At 43.3% G+C, this 22,208-nt stretch overlaps 1 protein-coding gene across 1 annotated transcript in view; it reads left to right on the top strand.

Annotated features, from left to right (window-relative positions):
• The window catches only part of CRACD (capping protein inhibiting regulator of actin dynamics), a 161,419-nt gene that overhangs the window by 107,069 nt on the left and 32,142 nt on the right, over positions 1–22,208 (top strand). The window contains exons 3-4 of the mRNA XM_084856710.1: positions 2,408–2,543; positions 20,036–20,200. Of these exons, the coding sequence (XP_084712836.1) occupies positions 2,408–2,543; positions 20,036–20,200 (301 nt within the window). The remainder of the gene's footprint in view (positions 1–2,407; positions 2,544–20,035; positions 20,201–22,208) is intronic.

Raw genomic sequence — 22,208 nt, 5'->3', positions numbered from 1 at the left:
GGGGTAATTTGATAGTTCATTATCTGTGATCTATTTAAAAATGGAACAAAGCGCATTTAGTGCAGGAGACCCCTGGCCCCTGGGATGATCATGGCATCATGTAAAGAGCCTGCAAACTTCCGTGAAGGAGCAATCTCAATCGCAGGATAAAAGCCTGGTGTTTGCTGCTGCAACAACTCAGCCAAAGAGGCAAGCCACATTTTAAAGTGGATGGTGAGTGTGACTTGACTGTTCAGCTTTTTAAGTAACTATGATGAAAATGTCAAAGAAAGCTCCAGCTCACTCAGGCTAGTCACCTCCCTAACTTTTTGGATTACCAGTATAATATATATTAACAATCAACTTATATATAAATTACTGTCATATCCATTTCAAATTCAGATTATTTAAGTGTTGCTAAGAGTTCTAAAGCCCTTGTCTTTGCTGCCATATATCTTAGTTGAGAAACAGTGTGATCCCATTCCAAATGACCACATGTTCCCGTGCTACCTCATCACATTTCTCCTCTGTTACCTTTTTCCTAAGCACCACTAAGAAGTGCTTAATGTGGTCAGGCTTAACCTTCGTGATCAGCTATCCTTCCTGTTGATCATACAGTATGCTCACAGAATTAATTCATGACAATTAGTTCATTTCAGTACCAGTGTTATTTTTGTAAGGCACTCAGTATTTTATTTTCTTGGCATGCCTTGAACTTTTCAACAACTTCAGATTCTTCTGAACATTGGGTGAGATCAACAGATACCTTCCCACTCACAGAAAGCTTCTTCCAGTAACAGAAAAGTGTTTCTGACTTAGCAAAAGATTGTTGCATTAGAAAAATGACCTCAGATGCAGAGGGGTTCTTCCAATTGCTTTTGTGTAAGATTTTTCACAAGCTCATTCTTAAGATCTTGTATGGGCAACTAGAGTTCGAGCATCTCTACACCAGCCTAAAATCCCACATTTAAAATGAGGTTTTCTGCTTCTGTTTTAAATACAGAATCACAGTGGACTCCATTTTCATGTGCTTCCTTTCCCCCCTCCTTCTCCCACTTATCTGAGCCTTCCATATGTTTCTTTGATCTAGCTCCTCTTTTTGCGGCTTTTCCTTTTTCACAGAGGGAACTCAAGAGGAACACAAGTGCGGTAATTTGATAGCTCATTATCTCCAATCTATTTAAAAAGAGAATAAAGGTCATTTAGTGCAGGAGACGCTGCCCTGGAGGTTCACAACGTCATCTAAAGGGCCCACAAACTTCTGTGAGTGAGCAATCTCAATAGCAGGATAAAAGCTCTGTGTGAAGAAGCCATTCATGCTTGACAGCCTGCATCTTCCTTATTCACCAGTTCTTATACTGCAATAAACTGTGACGCTGCACTGGGAAGAGTCCTCTGCTACTTCTTGCTCAAGAGTTCACAGAGCGGCACTAAGGCGTTTTCTTCTGCTGCTCATGTTCTTTTGATGTAAGCCAGTGGGCACAATCCAGCTGGCATTAAGCACTTTAAAGACCCATTGATTTTAGGAGAATTAAGCATATGATTTACTCTCTTCTACTGAAATCAGTGAGACTTGAAAATATTTAACATGGATTGGATTGTGCTTAGGAATTGGGAGTTTCCAATAGCAGATGAATACAGCAGAAACTGCAAGCAGAATATGTGGGTGTCCAGTTCTTATTGAAGCTCCCTAAAATTATGGCAATAGCCTACAGACTATACTAAATCATTTCAAAGCTTATTAGCTAAATCCAACATACCTGTGTGCTTAAGCCTGTTGAAATTAGTCTCTATCTGGTGCAATTAGCTGTTTAACTTTCATTTTAAATGAAGCATAATGTCTTGCTTCTGTTATGATTTATATTTAGAGAAAAATGATCCATTAAATGCAGATTTGTTTCCAAGGCTCTTATTAACTGTTTACTAAGTTTTTATAGACGCAAGTCATTCAGATTGCCTTTATATAACATCAAGAAGCAATATTTATCTCTCATCTAACTAGAAATTAGAAAGCCTAGGAAAACTATTCATGCTACACATGACTGCTCATCTCATTTGCTTTATAATTTTATGTTAAGGAAACTGAATATTCAAATACATTTGTAAATAACAGTTCCTTGTGTATTTTTGTGCCATTATTTGGATGCAAGATATCTCTTGCGCTATTGGACTTTTCCATAGTCACCAAATGGTTCTTGCGGCAAACAAACAAGTTGTAAAGCGAATATGATTTAAATATATTACCACCCACCTTGAGCCTTCAAAACAGAATAGAAAACAGATGCATACATATGAGGGAAAGCAATGTATAAAACAGGCAAGGAGAAATGGCGTAGTGAGCCAGAGGGAGAATACTGTAGTAGTCTGTCGCATTTGAGACGGGAGACACTTATGAACTGAAATCCTATCTATACAACTTGCCTTTCAGGTCTTCCAGCTGCAGTATGGGAACACGGGCCTTTTCCCATGAAAGTATATTTATACCTGATGGGCGAGCAGAAAGTGAAGAGTCAATTCAAGCGATGTCACAAGACAACATCCTAGGCAAAGTCAAAACTCTTCAGGTAAAACTCAGCAAGCAAAGTGACCCTAGTGGTGTAACAATTCAAATGTTTATGTTTTCTTGTTTTACCGCCAACACCACCAATGGTTTCTGCTGTGCATATCGCTGTGCTAGGTGTCACGTTGTTCAGAAAGTGTGTTAATTCTAAGAGTGTGTACTTGCAGCCCATAGTGCAGCTATTCCCTATCACCCCACTAACAGCATAGAGACCATCACTGAAATTAAGTGAAGCACTGTGTTCAAATGCCATCATCCAGCTCTGAAGCATGTGCCAAATGAGGCCTGCACAGCCCACCAAGCTGAATGCAAGCCACCCAGCCATGTACAGTTAAATCTTCATTCAATCAGTTTTGGAAAACTAAAAGTTAACTGAAGCCAAGACAAAGAAAGAAACATAAAAACCCAAGACAGATTTGAAATCCACATCTTATTTCCATGGAGCATGAAGCGTGAGTTAGCGATCTGGTTCACACATGCTATGCCATGGTGTGGTTTGTTGAAATCTGGCTTGTCATTCTGTCTGAAACTATCCCTGCAAACAAACTATGGTTTCTTCATTGGCCTCAGACCACAAATAGAATCCATGCTTTTGTTGTTGGCTTATGAAGTCTGGCTTGTTTGAACTATGGCTTGTTGTGATGTCTGAACCCAGAACCATGGCTTATCCCTGGCTTGTTTGTGCTGCTGTCTACCCTGAAACAGAGGCGACCAGCAAGAGCAGCTCAAAAAATCACCTGTGTTATGCTGCCTACCTAGTTCCATTCAGTTTGGTGGGTCACAAGTTGTGCAGATTGGTGTTACTCTGAGATGGACAGAAGGAGTTTGTGGCTGCCTCATCACCATTTGTTCTTCCTGTCAGCTGACTTGGAGCCAGTTCATACAAAGGGCATAATCAAATGGAAAATCCTCTCCTGGCTGTACCACTTCATGTTCTGTATTTGTTTGCATATTTGAGTGTGCCTCCATGGGCTCCCTGACTTGCTATTTTTTATGAGGCTTTCTCTTTTTTAATGTGGAACCATTCAAACATGCAGTTCCCCACCTGCACCCTGAAGGGGTACATTTCAGGGAAAGCTTACCATTTGTATAAAATGGGCAGACGTTGCTAGGTTGGCTGAAGAAACTGAATAATATTATGCATGTGAGTACAATTATACCTTACCCCAGTTGATACCTTGTAGTGCTATATAAAGAACTCTGTGGAATAAAGAAGCAAAACAGGTCCACCAACAGACATGGTTTCTGCACATACAGGGGAACCCTAAGGTATTCAGAAGCACATTTATTTCCAAAGTATGCTCTGCCTGAGGGGGGAAATCCGCCTCCCCAAATGGCTAGGTGGGGGCTGCATATGCGTGTCACAGCTTCACTGCTTCAGCTCTATGATGGCTTGCATTCCATCTGCTCTCTGGGACATTGCACAGGGGAGGATGGTGCGTGCTGGTTTGTTTTTTTAGCCTTAAACTGCCAGTCCAACCCAGCATGCACACACAACAAGGGAAGGGGTTACCATTCACCCACCCACTTTCTCGGCATGGGTGCTTTGGTGAGGCCCCTCCAGACTGAGGGTTTGGAAAGTTGGAGGCACTAGCTCCCCTCTGCCAAAGTGGGATTTCAGTTTTCTACAGCAGAGGTGCCAAAGGGAGATTGGGCGATTAAGGGGGAGGAGGGTAATCTGGTATCAATGCCCTGATTTTGACCCATGGTCAACTAAGGATACACATAGTACAAGGACGATGTTTGTCAGGGAGTGTGTTTGGAGGTGAGTGAGGGAGTGAATGAAAGGGAGAAGGAAGGAGGGAAACAGAACCGCAACTGGAGAGTGTTGTTATCGTTCAGTCGTTCAGTCGTGTCCGACTCTTCGTGACCCCATGGACCATAGCACGCCAGGCCTTCCTGTCCTGCGCTCTCTCCCGGAGCGTGCTCAAGTTCATATTCATTGCATCCGTGATGCTATCTAGCCTTCTCATCCTCTGCCGTCCCCTTCTCCTTTTGCCTTCAGTCTTTCCCAGCATCAGGGTCTTTTCCAGAGAGTTTTCTCTTCGCATTAGGTGGCCAAAATATTTGAGCTTCAGCTTCAGCATCTGTCCTTCCAATGCACAGTCAGGGTTGATTTCCTTTAGGATGGACTGATTTGACCTCCTTGCAGTCCAGGGGACTCGTAAGAGTCTTCTCCAGCACCACAGTTCGAAAGCATCAATTCTTCGGCGCTCAGCCTTCCTTATAGTCCAGCTCTCACAGCCATACATTACTACTGGGAAAACCATAGCTTTGATTAGACGGACTTTTGTCGGCAAGGTGTTGTCTCTGCTTCTTACTATGCTATCTAGGTTTGCCATAGCTTTCCTCCCAAGGAGCAAGCGTCTTTTAATTTCATGGCTACAGTCACCATCTGCGGTGATCTTGGAGCCCAAGAAAGTAAAATCTGTCACTGCTTCCATTTCTTCCCCTTCTATATGCCAGGAAGTGATGGGGCCAGATGCCATGATCTTGGTTTTTTTAATGTTGAGTTTCAAACCAGCTTTTGCACTCTCCACTTTCACCCTCAACAAGAGGCTCTTTAGATCCTCTTCGCTTTCTGCCATTAGGGTGGTATCCTCTGCATATCGGAGGTTGTTGATAATTCTCCCAGCAATCTTAATTCCGACCTGTGATTCATCCAACCCAGCGTTTCTCATGATGTACTCTGCATATAAGTTAAATAAGCAGGGTGACAATATGCAGCCTTGTCGTACTCCTTTCCCAATTTTGAACCACTCGGTTGTTCCATGTCTAGTTCTTACTGTTGCTTCTTGACCGTCGTACAGGTTTCTCAGGAGACAGGTAAGGTGGTCTGGTACTCCCATCACTCTAAGAATTTGCCACAGTTTGTTGTGATCCACACAATCAAAGGCTTTAGCATAGTCAATGAAGCAGAAATAGACGTTTTTCTGGAATTCTCTTGCTTTCTCCATGATCCAGCGAACGTTGGCGATTTGATCTCTAGTTCCTCTGCCTCTTCGAAACCCAGCTTGTACTTCCGGTAGTTCTCGGTTCGCATACTCCTGAAGCCTAGCTTGTAGGATTTTGAGCATCACCTTGCTGGCATGTGAAATGAGCGCAATTGTGCGGTAGTTTGAACACTCTTTGGCGTTGCCCTTCTTTGGAATTGGAATGTAAACTGACCTTTTCCAGTCTTGCGGCCATTGTTGAGTGTTCCAGATTTGTTGGCATATTGAATGCAGCACTTTAACAGCATCATCTTTTAGGATTTTAAATAGCTCAGCTGGAATACTGTCATCTCCGCTAGCTTTGTTGTTACTAATGCTTCCGAAGGCCCACTTGACTTCACTCTCGAGGATGTCCGGCTAAAGTTCAGTGACCACACTATCATGGCTATCAGGGACATTCAGATCTTTCCTGTATAGTTCTTCTGTGTATTCTTGCCACCTCTTCTTAATCTCATCTGCTTCTGTTAGGTCCCTGCCTTCTTTGTCCTTTATCATGCCCGTCTTTGCACAAAACGTTCCCTTGAGATCTCCGATTTTCTTGAAGAGATCTTTAGTCTTTCCCATTCTGTTGTTTTTCTCGATTTCTTTGCATTGCTCATTTAAGAAGGCCTTCTTGTCTCTCCTTGCTATTCTCTGGAACTCTGCATTCAGTTGGATATATCTTCCCCTTTCTCCCTTGCTTTTCACTTCCCTTCTTTCCTCAGCTACTTGTAAAGCCTCATCAGACAGCCACTTGGCTTTCTTGCATTTCTTTTTCTTTGGGATGGATTGAGTTGCTGCCCCCTGAACAATGTTACGGACCTCCGTCCATAGTTCCTCAGGCACTCTGTCTATCAGGTCTAATCCCTGAAATCTATTCCTCACCTCCACTGTATATTCATAAGGGATATGATTGAGGTCATACCGGAATGGTTGAGTGGTTTTCCCTACGTTCTTCAATTTCAGCCGAAATTTTGCAACAAGAAGCTCATGATCTGAGCCACAGTCAGCTCCAGGTCTTGTTTTGACTGACTGTATAGAGCTTCTCCATCTTTGGCTGCAAAGGACATAATCAATCTGATTTCGATATTGACCATCTGGTGATGTCCATGTGTAGAGTCGCCTCTTGTGCTGTTGGAAACTGGAGAGTGACTGAGGAGCAAATGGATACACACACCCCGCCGCCCCCATGTGCATGAGCACACACACAGTGGGGTGGCTGGGCAGGCAACTGGGGAGTGAGCAAGTGGATGCAAAGGGAAGAGAGGGGAAAGAATTAAAAACCTGAACCCAGGAACACATGGTGATGTGTGTGTGCACGTGTACACATGTGGAGTGGGGATGTGGCTTGGGGAGCTTCCTGTGGAGAGCGGGGTGGAATGCTACACTCCAGAGGGCGTTTCAAAGGCAAACTCTACACGGGGACTCTACTGCAACATTTTGTTAGCATTACTTTTCACTAATTTGGGGAAAAGCTAAGGTGCCCTTCTGGGGAGGTATAAACCAAGCAAAACTGCCAACCACATGGAAGATGATTCTTTAATCATCATGGTAGCTTGCTTTATAAGGAAAGTTTCCTCTTCTTGAATATATTCTTAAACGTTTCCTTCCCTGTTGATAGAAACATTTATTCCTATTGCGGTCTGCAAGTTATCTAAATGGCAGTGGTTTCTCTCTTTGAAAATTAGAATCGGCAGTAATCAAAACACATGTCTACTCTTGTCACAAGAGACTCCAGTGAAGACAAATCTTCATTAGATCAGGTTTGAATAATTAACAGCTAAATGAAGCTAAACCAGAAAAACACCCTGAAACCTCAAAATAGCCTTGAAAAATGCATCCTATTTCCATGGAGCATGAAGAAACATAAAACCATACACATTACTGATTGATCTTTATTTTATCTATTTACTTTATAAGTATATTGCTTTGGGAAAATAAATGTATATTGGTTGAAGGAGTGGAAACTGAAGATGGAATATGCAGCCACAAGTCCTTAAAGCAGAATACAAGAAGGTTAAATACATAGAATATATACAAATATTATATATTAGAATATTGATATAATATACATATAAAAAGATTAAATACATTTAATAAAATAATATAATAAAATACATACATATAACAGAATTACAAAGCAATATGAATTACATTACCAAAATAATTTAGTAAAATTATAAAACAAATCAAAAGACTGCAGTCAGCTCAACAACCATAATCTAAAAACACAGGAAGTCATGACTAAGGCTTAAATAAAAAAACAGCAGCCAAGATAGAAGCAAAATACTCAGGGCTTCTCCACACAGAGGCTTTTTATCCCACAATTTTACTAGGGCTTCTGCTTCTGGATTCTTTGCAGGATTAAGATGGCCCTTTACATATGCTTCTCTCCACCCCTCCCCCACTCCTTTATTTGCAAGTTCTATATGTTTTGTTAGATGGCAATGTGGTATATTATTGCACGGTTTCTTCTTTTTACGGAGAAATTCAACGCGCTGTATTTTAATGGCTCATTATCTACGATCTTTTAAAAAATGGGATAAAGGTCAGAAGACACAGGAGAGGCCCTGGAGGCTGACGATGTCTTATAAAGGACCCACAAACTTCCATGAGTAACCAGTCTCAATCATAGGATAAAAGGCCCCTGTGGAGAAGTCCAAAGATTACTTACTGCAGAGCAAAGCTCTGAAAAGCCAATAGAAAAGGAGAACTGAGGTATGCTGTGTCAGGTAAGGTTTTCAGAGAAGGTGATTCAAAGTGAATCTGCAGGTTAAGCTCAAAATGGGGCTGCTGCCAAAAAATAGCATTGCTGTGTTGAGTTCTCCATGTAATCTGTGTGTTCACTATTTTGGGCTACAACTCAACATTCCTGACCACTGGCCATGTTGGCTGGGGCTAATGGGAGTTGAAGTCCAAAACAGCTGGAGGGCACCAGATTAGGAAAGGCTACTCTGTCATGATGCCATGACATTGTGAGTTCCCCTGGACCCACTTCACATCAATAGCTGTGCTGATGGGGGTGGAAAAATACATAATATTATGACATCATAACATGGAGGAGGTGATCTTCAGGGAGATGGGGAGAACTTCACATGGAGATGCCATCTTTGGAGGTGGTCCTAACATGACCGCTTATGTGCATGCCAGGAGATATTTCACTTTACTCCCATTTTGCTGGACTTGCAGGTGTTAAAGATACAAGTGTCTACTTCCAACTCTGATCGCAAGCAAAGGACTGGTTCACTTCCAAATGGGAACAAAACAATCACTTTACTTGCTCATATACATTGTTCACCAACAACTTTACTTGCTCATATAACATGTTCACCTAGCACAGTGGCTGATCTTTTAAATCAAAGCATAAAGCAGTGGAAGTATAAAGTGTGATCTAGGAATAGATTTACATATGCATGGTGGGAAGGAATCTTTTAGTTAGTGTTCATAAGCTAGATCTTCAGGAAAGTGTAAAATCTGAACAAGGTAAAGAGATTAAGAGAGCAATCCTGTGGTCCGTGGGCTAGTGTCCCAGGGACCACAGGATAGGTCAGATTCCCCCCTCCAAGGTTGGAGACAGAGCTCTGATCTTGGAAGGGGGAATCAGAGATTCAACCCCTGACCCCTCACAGCTGGTGCAGAGAGAACCTCGCTGTCTGCCTTTCTGAGGTTGGAAATGTGATGTCAGAGAGGGGGAAAGGGAGACATTCTGGTGGGCGGGGGGGGGGTACAAGTTATCCTGAGCCTCTGCCAGCCTCCTTCCCTCCCTGTTGAGTGAAAATCAAGAAAGATGGAAGACTGGGAGGCGAAGATTGGATCCGCCACTCCTTCCGCCTTGCACTGGATGATCAGATGCTTCTGAGTTCGGAGGTTTCCAATCACTAAGGGCTCAGTCGATAGGATTGTGCACCAAGGGTACAATCCTATGCATGTTTAGAAAGAAAAAAGTCCTACAATTCTGGCTGGGGCATGCTGGGAGTTGTACGACTTTTTTTCTGTCTAAACATGCATCGGATTGTACCTAAGTCTTTGTTGTTGGTAGCTGAAAGCTCCAGGCTTAATTGCACGTATCTAAATTTGAGTATACCAAATGTTGTACTTGGGACAGCAGAATCATGCCTATTGGGAAGGCAGAATCATGCTCATTTCCATCCTGACCTCTGGGTGGACCTCTCTTCCAAGTGTTGATCTATATACACATTCATTATGTGCACTGGATAAGAGCAATTTCCTGGCTCCACTCCATATTTTATGGTGCAAGGGATCAGATGTTTACTCACATTGGAATGACTGCGCATATGTAACATTTACACAGTATTTCAGTAGGTAGAGATGGGATGTGCCCGAATACTGACCTGTGAGCAGACAGGTACAATTTTACCGCCCTATTACGCATTGCTATACATACATTGATAAATGTGTCAATAGGGTGTGTGTCTTTTGGTGCACACAATCTGAAAATATTTTTTAGAATGAGCACAGACTACAAATAAACCCAATCAGGAATGTCATTGCTATTCAAAGTGAACATGAATAGACTATTGTTTTGCATTGCTATTTAGAGTGTGCTCTTGCTATTAAAGGGAAATGACATCACAAACTAATACTGGAACAAAATGACAAGGTATTAACGACTTGCTTGGAACATTGACATTTAATGCTTGGTTGGGCTTTCAGAACTATCGAAAGAAAACTGACAGTCGGGGCCAAACTAAAGCTGTGGGAAATCACGCATAGTAGAGCTATGCGTGATAGTTTTTTTACCTATGAGTAAGTGTGCACAGGCCCAGTTTGGACCATGGTGCTTGGGGTAGGGATTAACCTTCCCCCCACCCATTTTTGAAATTCCACCTACCCATCATGGGGGGGGGGGGGTTAAAAGGAAAAAACTCTTTGGAGTCAATGGATGCTTTTTTTCTTCTTTTAACCTCCTGGCGGGAGAGCATTTTGCAGGGAAAACAAGTGGGGGGATGGGTTTTGTTGCTTTATGGTTTTCAAACAGTTCCAGTTTACAATAAATTTCTTCAATGCAGATGAATGCATTCAACAGATTCCTTTGGACAGTACATACCATTCTCCACAATAGCTTCATTCATAGGCTGTTTTCAGTATTCAGAGCAGCTTATGCATGGGAAACACCATAATGTTCATGGAATAAGAAGCACACATTTATTTACATGTGTAGGTCAGCCTGCCTGAAAAGACTTAAGGTGGTAAAATAGCATTACAGTCCTAAAAAGTGACAAATGGATCCCCCATCCTGACGGCTCATAGTCTAAAGCAGCCTTCCCCAACCTGATGCCCTCCAGATGTTTTGGATTACTACTCCCAGCATTTCCCTCAATTGGCCTTGCTGGTTGGAGCTTATGGGAGTTGAAGTCCAAAACATCTGGAGGGCACCAGGTTGGGGAAGGATGGTCTAAAGTGTATGAAGGGACACTGGGAAGGGAACAGTTCTTGTAAAATATTGTAGATACAATAATTATTTATTGAATGTACTTTGAATTACCCCTCCACTCAATTAGTGTTCAAGGTGATTTACAATAAAACCATAGAAAGAACAAAATACAACAATTTCAAAAAACTAAAAACAAAACAGATAAAATACAGACATTATAATGAAACAGGGGAATCCTTTAATATTAAGGAGTGGCATTAATCACTCAAAGCTGGATTTTTCCAGCCATGTAAAGGCCAGTAATGATGGAGTCAATCTATCCTCACTGGGGAGAGGTTTCTACAGCTAGAACGCTGCTACACAAAAGGCCCTGTCTCCCATCCCCACCAACCTCACCTCTCTAGGAGCTACGACACTGAACAGCACCTCAGATGATAAATGCTCCTCCTCCAGGAGGAGGTGGACTTTCAGATACCTGTCCCCAAGTCATAATATTACAAATACAGCAGTTATAGGGCTTCTTCACATGGAGCTTTTCTCCTGCTATTGAGATTGGTCACTCATGGAAGTTTGCAGGTCCTTTAGATGATGTCGTCAACCTCCAGGGCATTTAAAGCCCCGTTTTAAATGTGGGATTTTAGGCTGGTGTAGAGATCGATGCTCCTAATGATGAAGGAATGGTAAGAGGCATGGAGCTTAAGGGGCAGCCCAGTTGTGAGAGAGAACAAAGGCATTGTCGATGGGTTGATAGATAGACAGATGTGGAGCTTTCAGAGCTTCAAAGTGCAATCATGAGGCAGGAAGATAATAGTCCTTCAGGAACACTTTTAAGGTGATGTCCATTTGAACCATAATGCCTGGCCTGCATCATGTGAAATAAGTTAGAGAAATGTCCTGTGAAATCCTCAGTAGCAATCTGTTGCAGAGTAAGTTTTGTCTGACCATACTTGAGACAGAACACAACTGCAAGCTTTAAAAAGGATCTTTACTTAATATTAGCAAACTTCTTCTTACAACCAATCAGGCAAAGTAAGTAGGCAAAAGTGAAACTGAAACCAGTGCCCCAGCTCCCTACGTGGATTAACCATTTAGGGAGCCATCCTATGGTCACTAGACACTATCTAGAGGGCCATAGGATTTTTTGGTTTCTGGGAACCAAGGTCAGAGCCAAGGCTCCAAACATGTTTCCCAGAAACTGCACTCCCCTCCCTCTTGTGGCCGGCACGGTTCCCTCTGCACTGGCTACATCTCCACAATTGGAAACCGAGCACAGAGATAGGGAAAAGGGGATGATCCTGTGGGTGGGGAGGGGAGGAGACCACAGAAGCCACATTATGCAGCTTCCTACGCACCACGCGGCCTCCTTCCCTCCTCTTCCTTGAAGCTGCAGTGTCAGGGTTGGATTGGAGCCCAGAGAGCCCCACAGCAGTTCTGATTCTGAGGAAGAGATAGAAACCACAAGAGAGGAACCCGCGCGCTGTTCAGAGGCACAGCTGGGGGGAGAGCCCCTCCTGGTACACATTCCTGAGAGTGATAGTGACCCTGGCAGGGAGAGGGAGGCGCAACAGCAGTTTCTGGATGCTAGGCACCAGCAGGAGATGGCGGGAGATGGCGGGTGCTGAGAGGAGGTGCTCAGCCCGTTTGGCGCAATGGCAACAGCGGCGCCCCGATGCTCCACGGGAAAAGGGTGGACTCTCTCCTCCTAGCCCATAAGTACAGAGGTTTCCTGCCTTCCCCTCGAAATGGAGATCAACTGATTCCTAAGGTTAGAACCCCTGAGTAGGCAGCTCTCTTAAGTCTCACTCGTGGGATCAAGCAATTAGCATCTGTAAGCGTCATTAGGTTGAATGGGAATAAAGCCTTGGAAAAGAGCCCTATTGTCTGCATGTTGATTCTGGCTACCTGAGGATTTCAGAAGGCAGCAGAGGTGACCTCCTGACATGCGGCTAGACAGCCAAAATCGCTGTCTAGCCAAAAATGCAGGGTGGCCAGAGCACGGAGGCGAGGATCGCCCCTGTGCTATGGCCACCGTGCATTAGATACTCAGCAGTCTCCGACTTTGGAGGCTGGCAACTATCTCAATAGGATTGCACCCTTGGTGGCTTTTGTTTTCAACCAGTTATTTTCCACTTCATACGGTGGGTTTTAACTTATGGCTGTTGCTTATCCAGCACAATCAACAGCAGCAAAAGGTCTGGGCCCTCTGGCAAGACCCTTCTTCTGCTGTCCAAGATTTCCTCCTACAGAGAGTCAGCTTGAATTTGAGGAATGGGAAAATGGAGGTTAGAATTCTCTGCGCTGCTAGCAGTGAGTCAGCTCCTATAATGGTGACTTTCCCACCCCTTAGACAAATTGTTTAGTACAAATTGTGTGAGGTAGGAGGACTATTGGGGATTGAATTTCCCTGACATTGGATCACAGCAATGACGTTCACTGGAGGTGAGCAAAGAAACTCACTTTGAGTTATATCCAATGTTAGTCCTACTTAGAGTAGGCCCATTGAAGTGAATGGAACTTCAGTCAGACAAATATTGGATACGACTATGTGTATTTTACTCTGACTTAACTGTGGGTGGAAAATTCACCAGCGGGCTGCAAATCCCCATGTTAAATGTAATATATAGACCAGCTCTAGCAGCCAGTCCTTTTCTGCATGGAATCAACTTCGATGTGAACAACTTCTAGCTGTGTGAATTGGTTATAGCAAAAACCACTAACAGAGCAATCCTATGCATATCTATTCAGAAGTAAATCCCACTGCATTTGGTGGGACTTCTCCTAGAAAAGTATATATACTAGGGTTGCAGTCTAAGAGTCTTGTGCCATCTTAAAAATACAGTGCAGTATCCAACGGTGTCATTCCTCAAACTCAAATAGCGTTAGTGGAGCGCCACTGAATTTTTCCATTGTGCAAAGCAGTTGCACATTACACTTGCCCAACCACTTGCACAAGTATAATGTGCAACCGCTTGCACAATGGGTTGCACAAGCTTAGAATCATAGAATAGTAGGGTTGGAAGGGGCCTACAAGGCCATTGAGTCCAACCCCCTGCTTAATCTGCAGCTGCTTGTACAACAGGTTGCACAAGTGTAATGTGTATGCGCTTGCACAAAAGGTTGTGCAACCCTGCATGCACAAATGTAACTTTAGTTGTATTCTCCTCTTGTGCATAGTACGGAGCCGAGTTTCCGATAGGATAACATCATTTGCGCTAGCAGAATGACAGATGGATACTGCCCTAAGGGTGCAATCCTATGCATGTTTAGACAGAAAGAAGACCTACAGCTCCCGGAATTCCCCATCCAGCCAGATTTATTGTGGCATAAGCTTCCATGGACTGAAGCTCACTTCATCAGATGTATTTCGTTATTCCCAGTTGGCTGGCAGACAGACAGACAGACAGAAACACACACACACATACACGCGCACGTGTGCACACGCACACATGTATAGAGAAATAATTTATAAACAGTGGAGCCAACCATAGTTGTATTTGTTTTTGTGTCTTGCACTTTGTCAGGGTGAACACTGAGCCCATAGAATCCCAGAGTAGTTCTGATTCTGAAGAAGAACAGTCGCTCCTGGGAGAGGAGCGCGCTCCTCTTTCCCAGGGCCCACAGCTGACGGAGATTCCTCCCACCAGCATTCCTAGTTTAGTTAGCAGTCCAGGGAGTGACCAAGCATAGATAGCAGACTTGGTGGATGCGCGACGCAGACGCAGAGAGCGGCGCCAGATGGAGGGCGCGGAAAGGAGGCGAAGTGCCAGGTTGGCGCGCAAACAACGGCTGCGCCCAGAGGCTCTAAGGGAAAAGGGGAGGGACTCTCCCTAGTCCTTAAGTTCAGAGGTCTGCCAGTAATTCCCTTTCAAACGGGGACCAACTGTTCCAACTTAGGGCATAGGTACTGTGCTGCTCAGATCTAGTTGCAATCGGTATAGTTGTTAAGTTGTAAAAGAAGAATAAAGCTTTGAAAGGAATTCCTTTGTCTGTGTCTGGACTTGGCTACTGGTTTAGACAGAGAGAGACCTCCAAGGAGCCCTTGACACACTTATAGCACCTCACTTCTTTATCTGAAAAACCTTTTTGAAAAGATTGAGCCTTATTTTCTGCTTGTAATATAATTTTGGAGGTTCATTTGTGTCTACCAAGAGACAATATGAAACCTTGACCTAAGCTACACTAGGGATGAGTCAGAGTCCTGTTCTAATTTCTTATAATTTTTCCATAATATACTTTATCTTTCCCCTGACTGGAAAAAAAATCTCTATATCGAAAATATCTCTGTGGATCTGACAATCTCATGTTTATAAAATATTAAGCACCTATACTTTTTTTTCAGCATTCATTTTCTGTAGCTTTTCACACATTTGATGACAGGCAGAGAGATGAGACCTTGTCGAAAATTTCCCTGTGATTTACAAAATAAAAATAATTAACAGCCTCTTCTCTCTTAGCTATGATTCATCTAGCTATTTCAAGAAAAGGGAAACTAAAATTTCCACTTGCTTGTTCAATATACTTTAAGCAAGTCTAATTCTCATATGAAATATATGTCCAATTATTCAGCCCATTTGGGCCAATCATAAGAGGTGTTATTTTTGTTGGGATCTGATTCACGTAAGTAAGTTTCATTGATGTCTTCAGCTATCTTTTTTTTTTAGCAATGTGTGAAGGCTATGAATGATCGCTTACATAACAGTGAGATGCTGAGCCCCTTCAGGAATCACCTGGACCTCACAGAAAGTGAACCTCCCCCTCTGGCCCCCACATCATAGCAAAAATGGGGAAATAAGAAATGCATGCCACTCACACGCCATCTTTCTTTGGTTCTGTGGAATCTTATAAATCAGTTCTCAGGAGCTCGAGGGACCTTTCTAGGTAGCCAGAAGCAGGGGAAGAATTACGTGGAACACCCATAGAGTCTATAAAAGCAGTAGGGAGAGAAGGAAAAGATGACCTCAGGGAGAGCAGCATATTGGCTGAGAGATTGATTGAGGGATGAGTCCTCCTTGTAATATTCCTGGAGAATATCAAGCAAAATGTTAATTCACCATGTATTCTTTGAACTGCACTTGATTCTTTTTATTCCAGCTTCTCATGGTGCTTTTATTTTAACCCTGAACTTGATGGTGCATTCTTGACCTAATAGCCACTGATATACTACTTGAGTTTGGGCCCCATCTACATCTGACTTTTACTCCAGGGTGCATGCGAGTCAAGGTCCCTCGTGACAAATGACGCATTGCCGCTTTGCAGCCATCCATGGTGCTTGCCCGGAAAATGCAGATTTCCAAGGAGTTGTTTTGCTGCGATGTTTTTCGTTTGCTACGGGTTTCCCTGCACTTCTGAGCCGTCTGTCCCTTCCCCAAGCCGACTTCGCATTTTGCAGTGGGCACGTTGTAGGCGTGCATAGTGCTTGCATCACTCTGTGATGCCCCTTTACTCCCCCCATCCCTTTGTAGCTGCGCAGTTACAGAGGCACAGAGGGGTGTTTTCATCTATTTAATCACACTTCTGCACATTTTTGCAGCTTTGTATCTTCGCAATGGTTGCTTTTGGATTCAGTGCCCAAGGGGCGAGGGGGCGGTCTTGGGGGAGGAACAACATTGCTTCAGCCACCATTTCGGAGTGATGGGTAGGCACATACTGCTCACGCTTGTGAGTGCGAACTATCGCAAGAGTCTCCGTCGGGGGAAATGACAAACTGATGGTGCGGAAATGAAGGAGCCCCAAACACCCAATTTTTACCTAAAAAGGGACGGAAAGACACAGCAGAGCCCCTCAAATACAAAACAGCCACTGAAGTGTTGCACCCCCACAGTCACGGGACTGCACAGCTGCGCATTTTAGTATAATGGCAAAAGAAAAGAGCACGGCGAGTCTGTAAGGGAAGCGCAGTACATCGCGAGTGTATCGCAGGGCGTGCTGGTTCGAAGCCGCATTGCTGCGCAGTTTAGGGATGTCAGAGAATTCTGCCATAGATCTCGGTAAGGCCGAATGCCAGTGCATTCGGCCCCCCGAAATCTGTGGTGGAACGGTCTGCCCCCCTGCCCACCCACGGATCCCCCCCGGGACGAGACTTATCTGGGGTGGATCTTCCAGGCGGCGGCGGCTCCGGCGGCGGCAGTGGCAGCGGGCGGTCTTCCGACCGGCTGCCGCCGCTGCCATTTCCAGGCTTGTGGGGAAAAAAAAAAGACATGATAAGCTATGTAAAGATTTACGTAGCCTATCATGGCTAGGTTTTAAAAAAAAGGAAAAAAAGACATGATATCATGGTTGGGGGTGGGTTAAAAAAAACAAACACGCGTACGCAAATGGTGGTGGCTACGGCCGCCGCCATTTGTGTTCCTTGTTTTTACCGACTTAATCTACATAAATATTTACGTAGACTATGACAGCGAAAATCAAGGGGAACGCAAATAGCGTAGCGGGTGCTATTTGCATCCCCTTTTGATTCGCCGTTTTAGCTTATGTAAAGATTTACATAGACTAAAACGGTGAATGAAAAAGGGACGCAAATAGCGTCCGCTACGCTATTTGCATTCCCCTTGATTTTCGCCGTCATAGTCTACGTAAATATTTATGTAGATTAAGACAGCCAAAAAGAAGGAATGCAAATGGCGGCTGTAGCCGCCGCCATTTGCGTACGTGGTTGTTTTTTTGTTTTTTGTTTTACCCAGAGCCCTCCGCAGCCGGAAATCTGGCTGCAGACGGCTTTGGCCTGGCCGGGCCGGGCCTGGCTGGCTGCTCCATGGAGCTGCCACGGAGCACAGCCGGCTGTTCGAGGATTCCAGGGGGAGGAACGGAGCGCCTCCCCCTCGGCCAGGATTCTGGGGGGAGGGACGGAACACCTCCACCCCATCAACATAATCCACAAAAGGTAAGTCACTTTCATACATCCCTAGCGCAGTCGTGACGGGTTGGGGGGTGAAAGTGGTGCCATGTAGATAGGGCCTTGGTTAGTCCTTTCAAACTGCTTTATTTTGAAGCTTTATTTTGCTTTCTGTGGAAAAATATTTTCAGCGCAGTCCAATACAGGCGTACTTGTGTGTTCGATGGGGCTTATTTCCACATGTGTGTGTAGGATTGCAGCCTATATATACTTACTTGAGAGTAAGCTCCATTGAATGTAATGGGGATAATTTCTGAGTAGACACGCATAAAATTGTTCTGTTAGGTTCTTAAAACCAGTTGAATGCTAATTTAATAAGGTACTTCCTAGATAAATTATTATGTTCCTTATTAGCTGTTTCTCAAGCATTAATGATTTTTATAGCTTTACATTTTTTGTCATCTTTATCCTTGATGGAACTCTTTCTGTTCATGAGAGATATTTTATTGTCATAGGGTATTTTCCCCTCTCTTGTCAGGCAAGGATTTGGTATAGCTGCACTTGTGCTATAAAAGCCCTAATGGCTATGAAGGAATCCTTAAATGATAGAGCTTTTAAAATGGAAATTACCTACTAAAATGAAAATAAATATATGAAGCAGAAAGAGTAATAAAAAGAAAATATGGAAGATGGTTGTATCCAGTGTTAGTCTAATTTAAGTCCCATTCATTTTGATGGGTCTATTCTAAGTAGGACTAACATTGGATACAACCCAATAGATATTGGTTGCCTTTGCATTAAAGAAAAATCCTGCAGTCCTCCCGTTGTGGAGCCTTTCCACGTTTACAGTGGGCTTCCAGACAGTGATGATGTGATTGCTGAGAGGGGAAGTTTTAATTTTCAAGGTTCCATAGAGATCAATGAAACAGCGCCATCTAGTGGCTGTTTTAATAACATAGCCATCTGACTTAAATAGTTCATTATTTCCAGATCTTTTTGAGATGCAATAACCAGGAAATACCTCTGGATGTGCCCTGGAGGTTGACGACATCATGAAAAGGACCCACCAGCTTCCATGAATGAGCAATCTCAATAGCAGGAGAAAAGCTCCATGTGAAGAAGCTCATTATATACTCTAGTTCCAGTATGCACCAGTAGCTTGTTGTTTTGGGACAAGCGTGTGTTATCACACAAGGCTGACAAAGACATTTTGGTGCCTAAGGAGGACAATGCAAATGGATCTTCTTTTTGCTAATCAATCCATGAGGACGTCCTCTTGCACGAGTTTCACTGATACGTATGGGAGCTACAAAAGAGCATTACCCATGGATTCGAGTTCATAGGTCAGATCTGTCTACTAGAGTTGTGCAAAACCTACTGAAAAATTTTGCTAGTCTTACATTTCTCAGATGTTTCTCTATGGAGAAACCACCAAATTTGCTTTGAATTTTGCTTTAGGCAAAATCCAGTGACTATCCCTAGGACCCCTCCCCCTGAGAATGTCCCCTAGTCTTAACAAAAGATATGACTATGCTCTCCATGCATCAAATGTTTCACATGAGAAGGAACCCTCTCAATCCACTTTGAATGGAGAACCTTTGAATGGAGAGCTTCAGCTATTGGGCGGTATAGAAATGAAATAAATGCATAAATAAATAATAAACCTGTGTCCCGCCAGATGTTGTTGAACTGCAGCTCCCAACATCCCTGACCATTGGCCATGGTGGCCTAGGCTTATGGGAGTTGTCATCTGGAGGGTGACCGATTCTCCAGCCCTGGCTTAGAGCATGGATTGAGAATATAGTTTGCCAATAGGTTATGTGGGTCTGTGACCTAAGCTGGATTGCTAGTGATCAAGAAGCATTGGATAAGATTTCTTCAGAATAATTCCCCCATGAAGCTTACTCATTTTTGAAGCTGAGAAGTAGGGGGCATTTGGATTTCCTGGAGGCTTCTGAAAACATTGACTTTTGGCAACAGGAGCCGCTTCTATTGGGAAGTGGGCTATCCTTTTAAGAGAGCGAGTCTAGGGTTAAAAGGAAAGAACTGGTTTCAGCCAGTGTGAACCAGCTGAGGTAGGAGATGGAGCCTTAGCATGGACTAGGTGAGCTAAGGGAAGCCTGTGATCTGCTTGTTCTAATAATATATCTAGTTGAGTTAACTGCCTTTTCTTTCATCTGCTAATGTTGAATATATATGGATCTTCACTGTTGGGCTGGCATAATCTGTATATAAGTGGGTATAAGCAGTGCTGCTTTTTCTTTCTCTCTAAGATACAGTTTTGTCTTGTTTTTCAGCAACGGTTGGTCAAGAACATTAAATTTGGCCAACCCCCACAAATGACAGTTTCAGTGAAGACAACCGGGGAGGCAAATGCTAGTTTGGAAGCAGATGTGTTACTGAGTAGCCCCATGGAGACTGAGGCTCAGCAGGACATGGCTATTCCAGAGAGCCATAATAAAGTAAGCATTTAAATCAAACATATTCACAATGTAACTGGAATGCTTGAGCTCACTGAAGCGAAGCCGTTGTGTCTACTGAAACATTAGCAAAGCTCACGGAAGCTTTTTATAGGCAGATAGAGTCAATGGCCCGTGATATCTTGCTGTCTAATGCAATTTATATGTGCTGGGGAACTTGGAAAAAATGCCTGTGTAAGTGGGAGTGTGTGCGTGGGAGTTTGTACTTTCCCGTGCTGGATGTGTAGGGTGGAGTGTAGAGGGGGAGATTTCATGACTTGCAAAAACAGCATCCAGAGTGCAGAGTGGTTTAGGTGCAGCCCTGATAACTTTGTACAGTCCTGATACAGCCATGCGTTCACCCCTTTCTCATGTTTCATGCTTATGCACGTCATGAAATCTGGCCAAGAACCTTTATTTTCAGGCAACACAGCAGACCATGGAGGCTGCAATTACATGTGTGTGTGTGTTCACATTTCACAGTCCATGATGGAGCTTGTGAATGTGCAGTTTTTATGTGTTTCACTAATGTGCGCTAGCCACCAACCCATACCTTGTGCATCTCAAGGTGAAGATCTATCCATTATCTTCCACCTCTGTCCTACACCTTGGGCTTTCTACTAATGTTGTTGCCATTGCTGCCACTGTAGCACACATGAGCTGGGAATGCTCACGCATCTTGATTCACAACCATTGGGATAAAAGCTTATGCTTGGGTCCTTGCAAATTGCACTCCCTGCTATATCAGCACTAGGAGGAGTTGTGTATATTCTTCTCTCACCCTCCACAGTTATTTGGGAGCTTGACAATGGTCTGGGAACACGACACCTTTCTTGGGCAGTTGGTGTAGGAACCTGCCGGAATCAATTTGCGGAGTTCTCAGAAGTCTTTCTGTGCTAGTCCAATTGCCAGTGCTCAGTACCAGAATGATGGATGCTTCTCCCAAATGCTTGAGGAAGAATTGGAATGGAGTCAACCTTTATTCCTCAAACCACGACATTGGGCCCCTCTGCATATTTCTTTGAGCATGTTTATGTGTGAGATAAATTGAAGAGCATCTACTCCTAAAGAATATTTTTGATGTCCTGCTGACTGTGAATTGATGCAACAAGGAGAGATGAGAACATTTTCTTACAAGCAGGAAAATGCAAATGTTCAAAAAAGGAATTAAATTGAAAAAGAAAAAATGGAGAAAACAGTGTATCATTCAATTTCAGCTTCTAGGAAGTTAAAAGCAAAGCTACAACATGGAGATCAATTTATAAAACCACGACTGTCAGCAGCCTTGAATTTAAAAGACATTTTTTTTCTTTTCAGGGACACATATGCATTGCAAGCGATACAACCCTGTTTCACGGGTCAGCTGGAAAATGTAAATGTGGATTCAGGGGTTTGCAAAACACACCCAGAAGGCTTGTGCCCAAATTGGGTTTAACACATTATGTGTGTCTCTTTAGATGGACTTGAATGTGTGCATCATCTTTAGGTCGGTAGGACAGACTTTGAAATTTTCCATATCCCATATATTTTTCTAGGTGGATCATTCAAGTTCTGTCCCTGTGTACAAGGAGCCCTAGAAAAAAGTACCAGACACTGAGGCTTTATTACATTAGAAGTCTAAGTAGACTTCAGAGGTGAATGCTTCAGGGTGGCTCCACATTTTGTGTGACAAACACAGTTGCTGTGTATACGCTGGTGTTTCCCACAGAAAATACATAAAGCAACATATGCACATCTTTAAATATCCACGTACGATATGTACCTGGGAACCCTGGCCCAATCAGACACAGCTTTTTAAAAACATGGGCATGACATTTATTTATGCATTTATTTAAAGCCTTTAAAAATAAGTACATTATTTTTATTAATTGTTAATTCTAAGTAAAATTTAAATAAGTAAAAATTAAATAATAAAGAAATAAGGAAATACATGTTTCCACATTTTATGTGTCTGCTGTTAGAAACAGCATTGTAAGACTTGTGAACACCCAGCAGTCATACAAGTACGGAG

This window comes from Heloderma suspectum, chromosome 5, assembly GCF_057233095.1.
Source record: "Heloderma suspectum isolate Gila_16-S chromosome 5, 16-S_ref, whole genome shotgun sequence".
Classification (NCBI taxonomy): domain Eukaryota; kingdom Metazoa; phylum Chordata; class Lepidosauria; order Squamata; family Helodermatidae; genus Heloderma; species Heloderma suspectum.
This window is presented reverse-complemented; position numbering and strand designations above follow the sequence as displayed.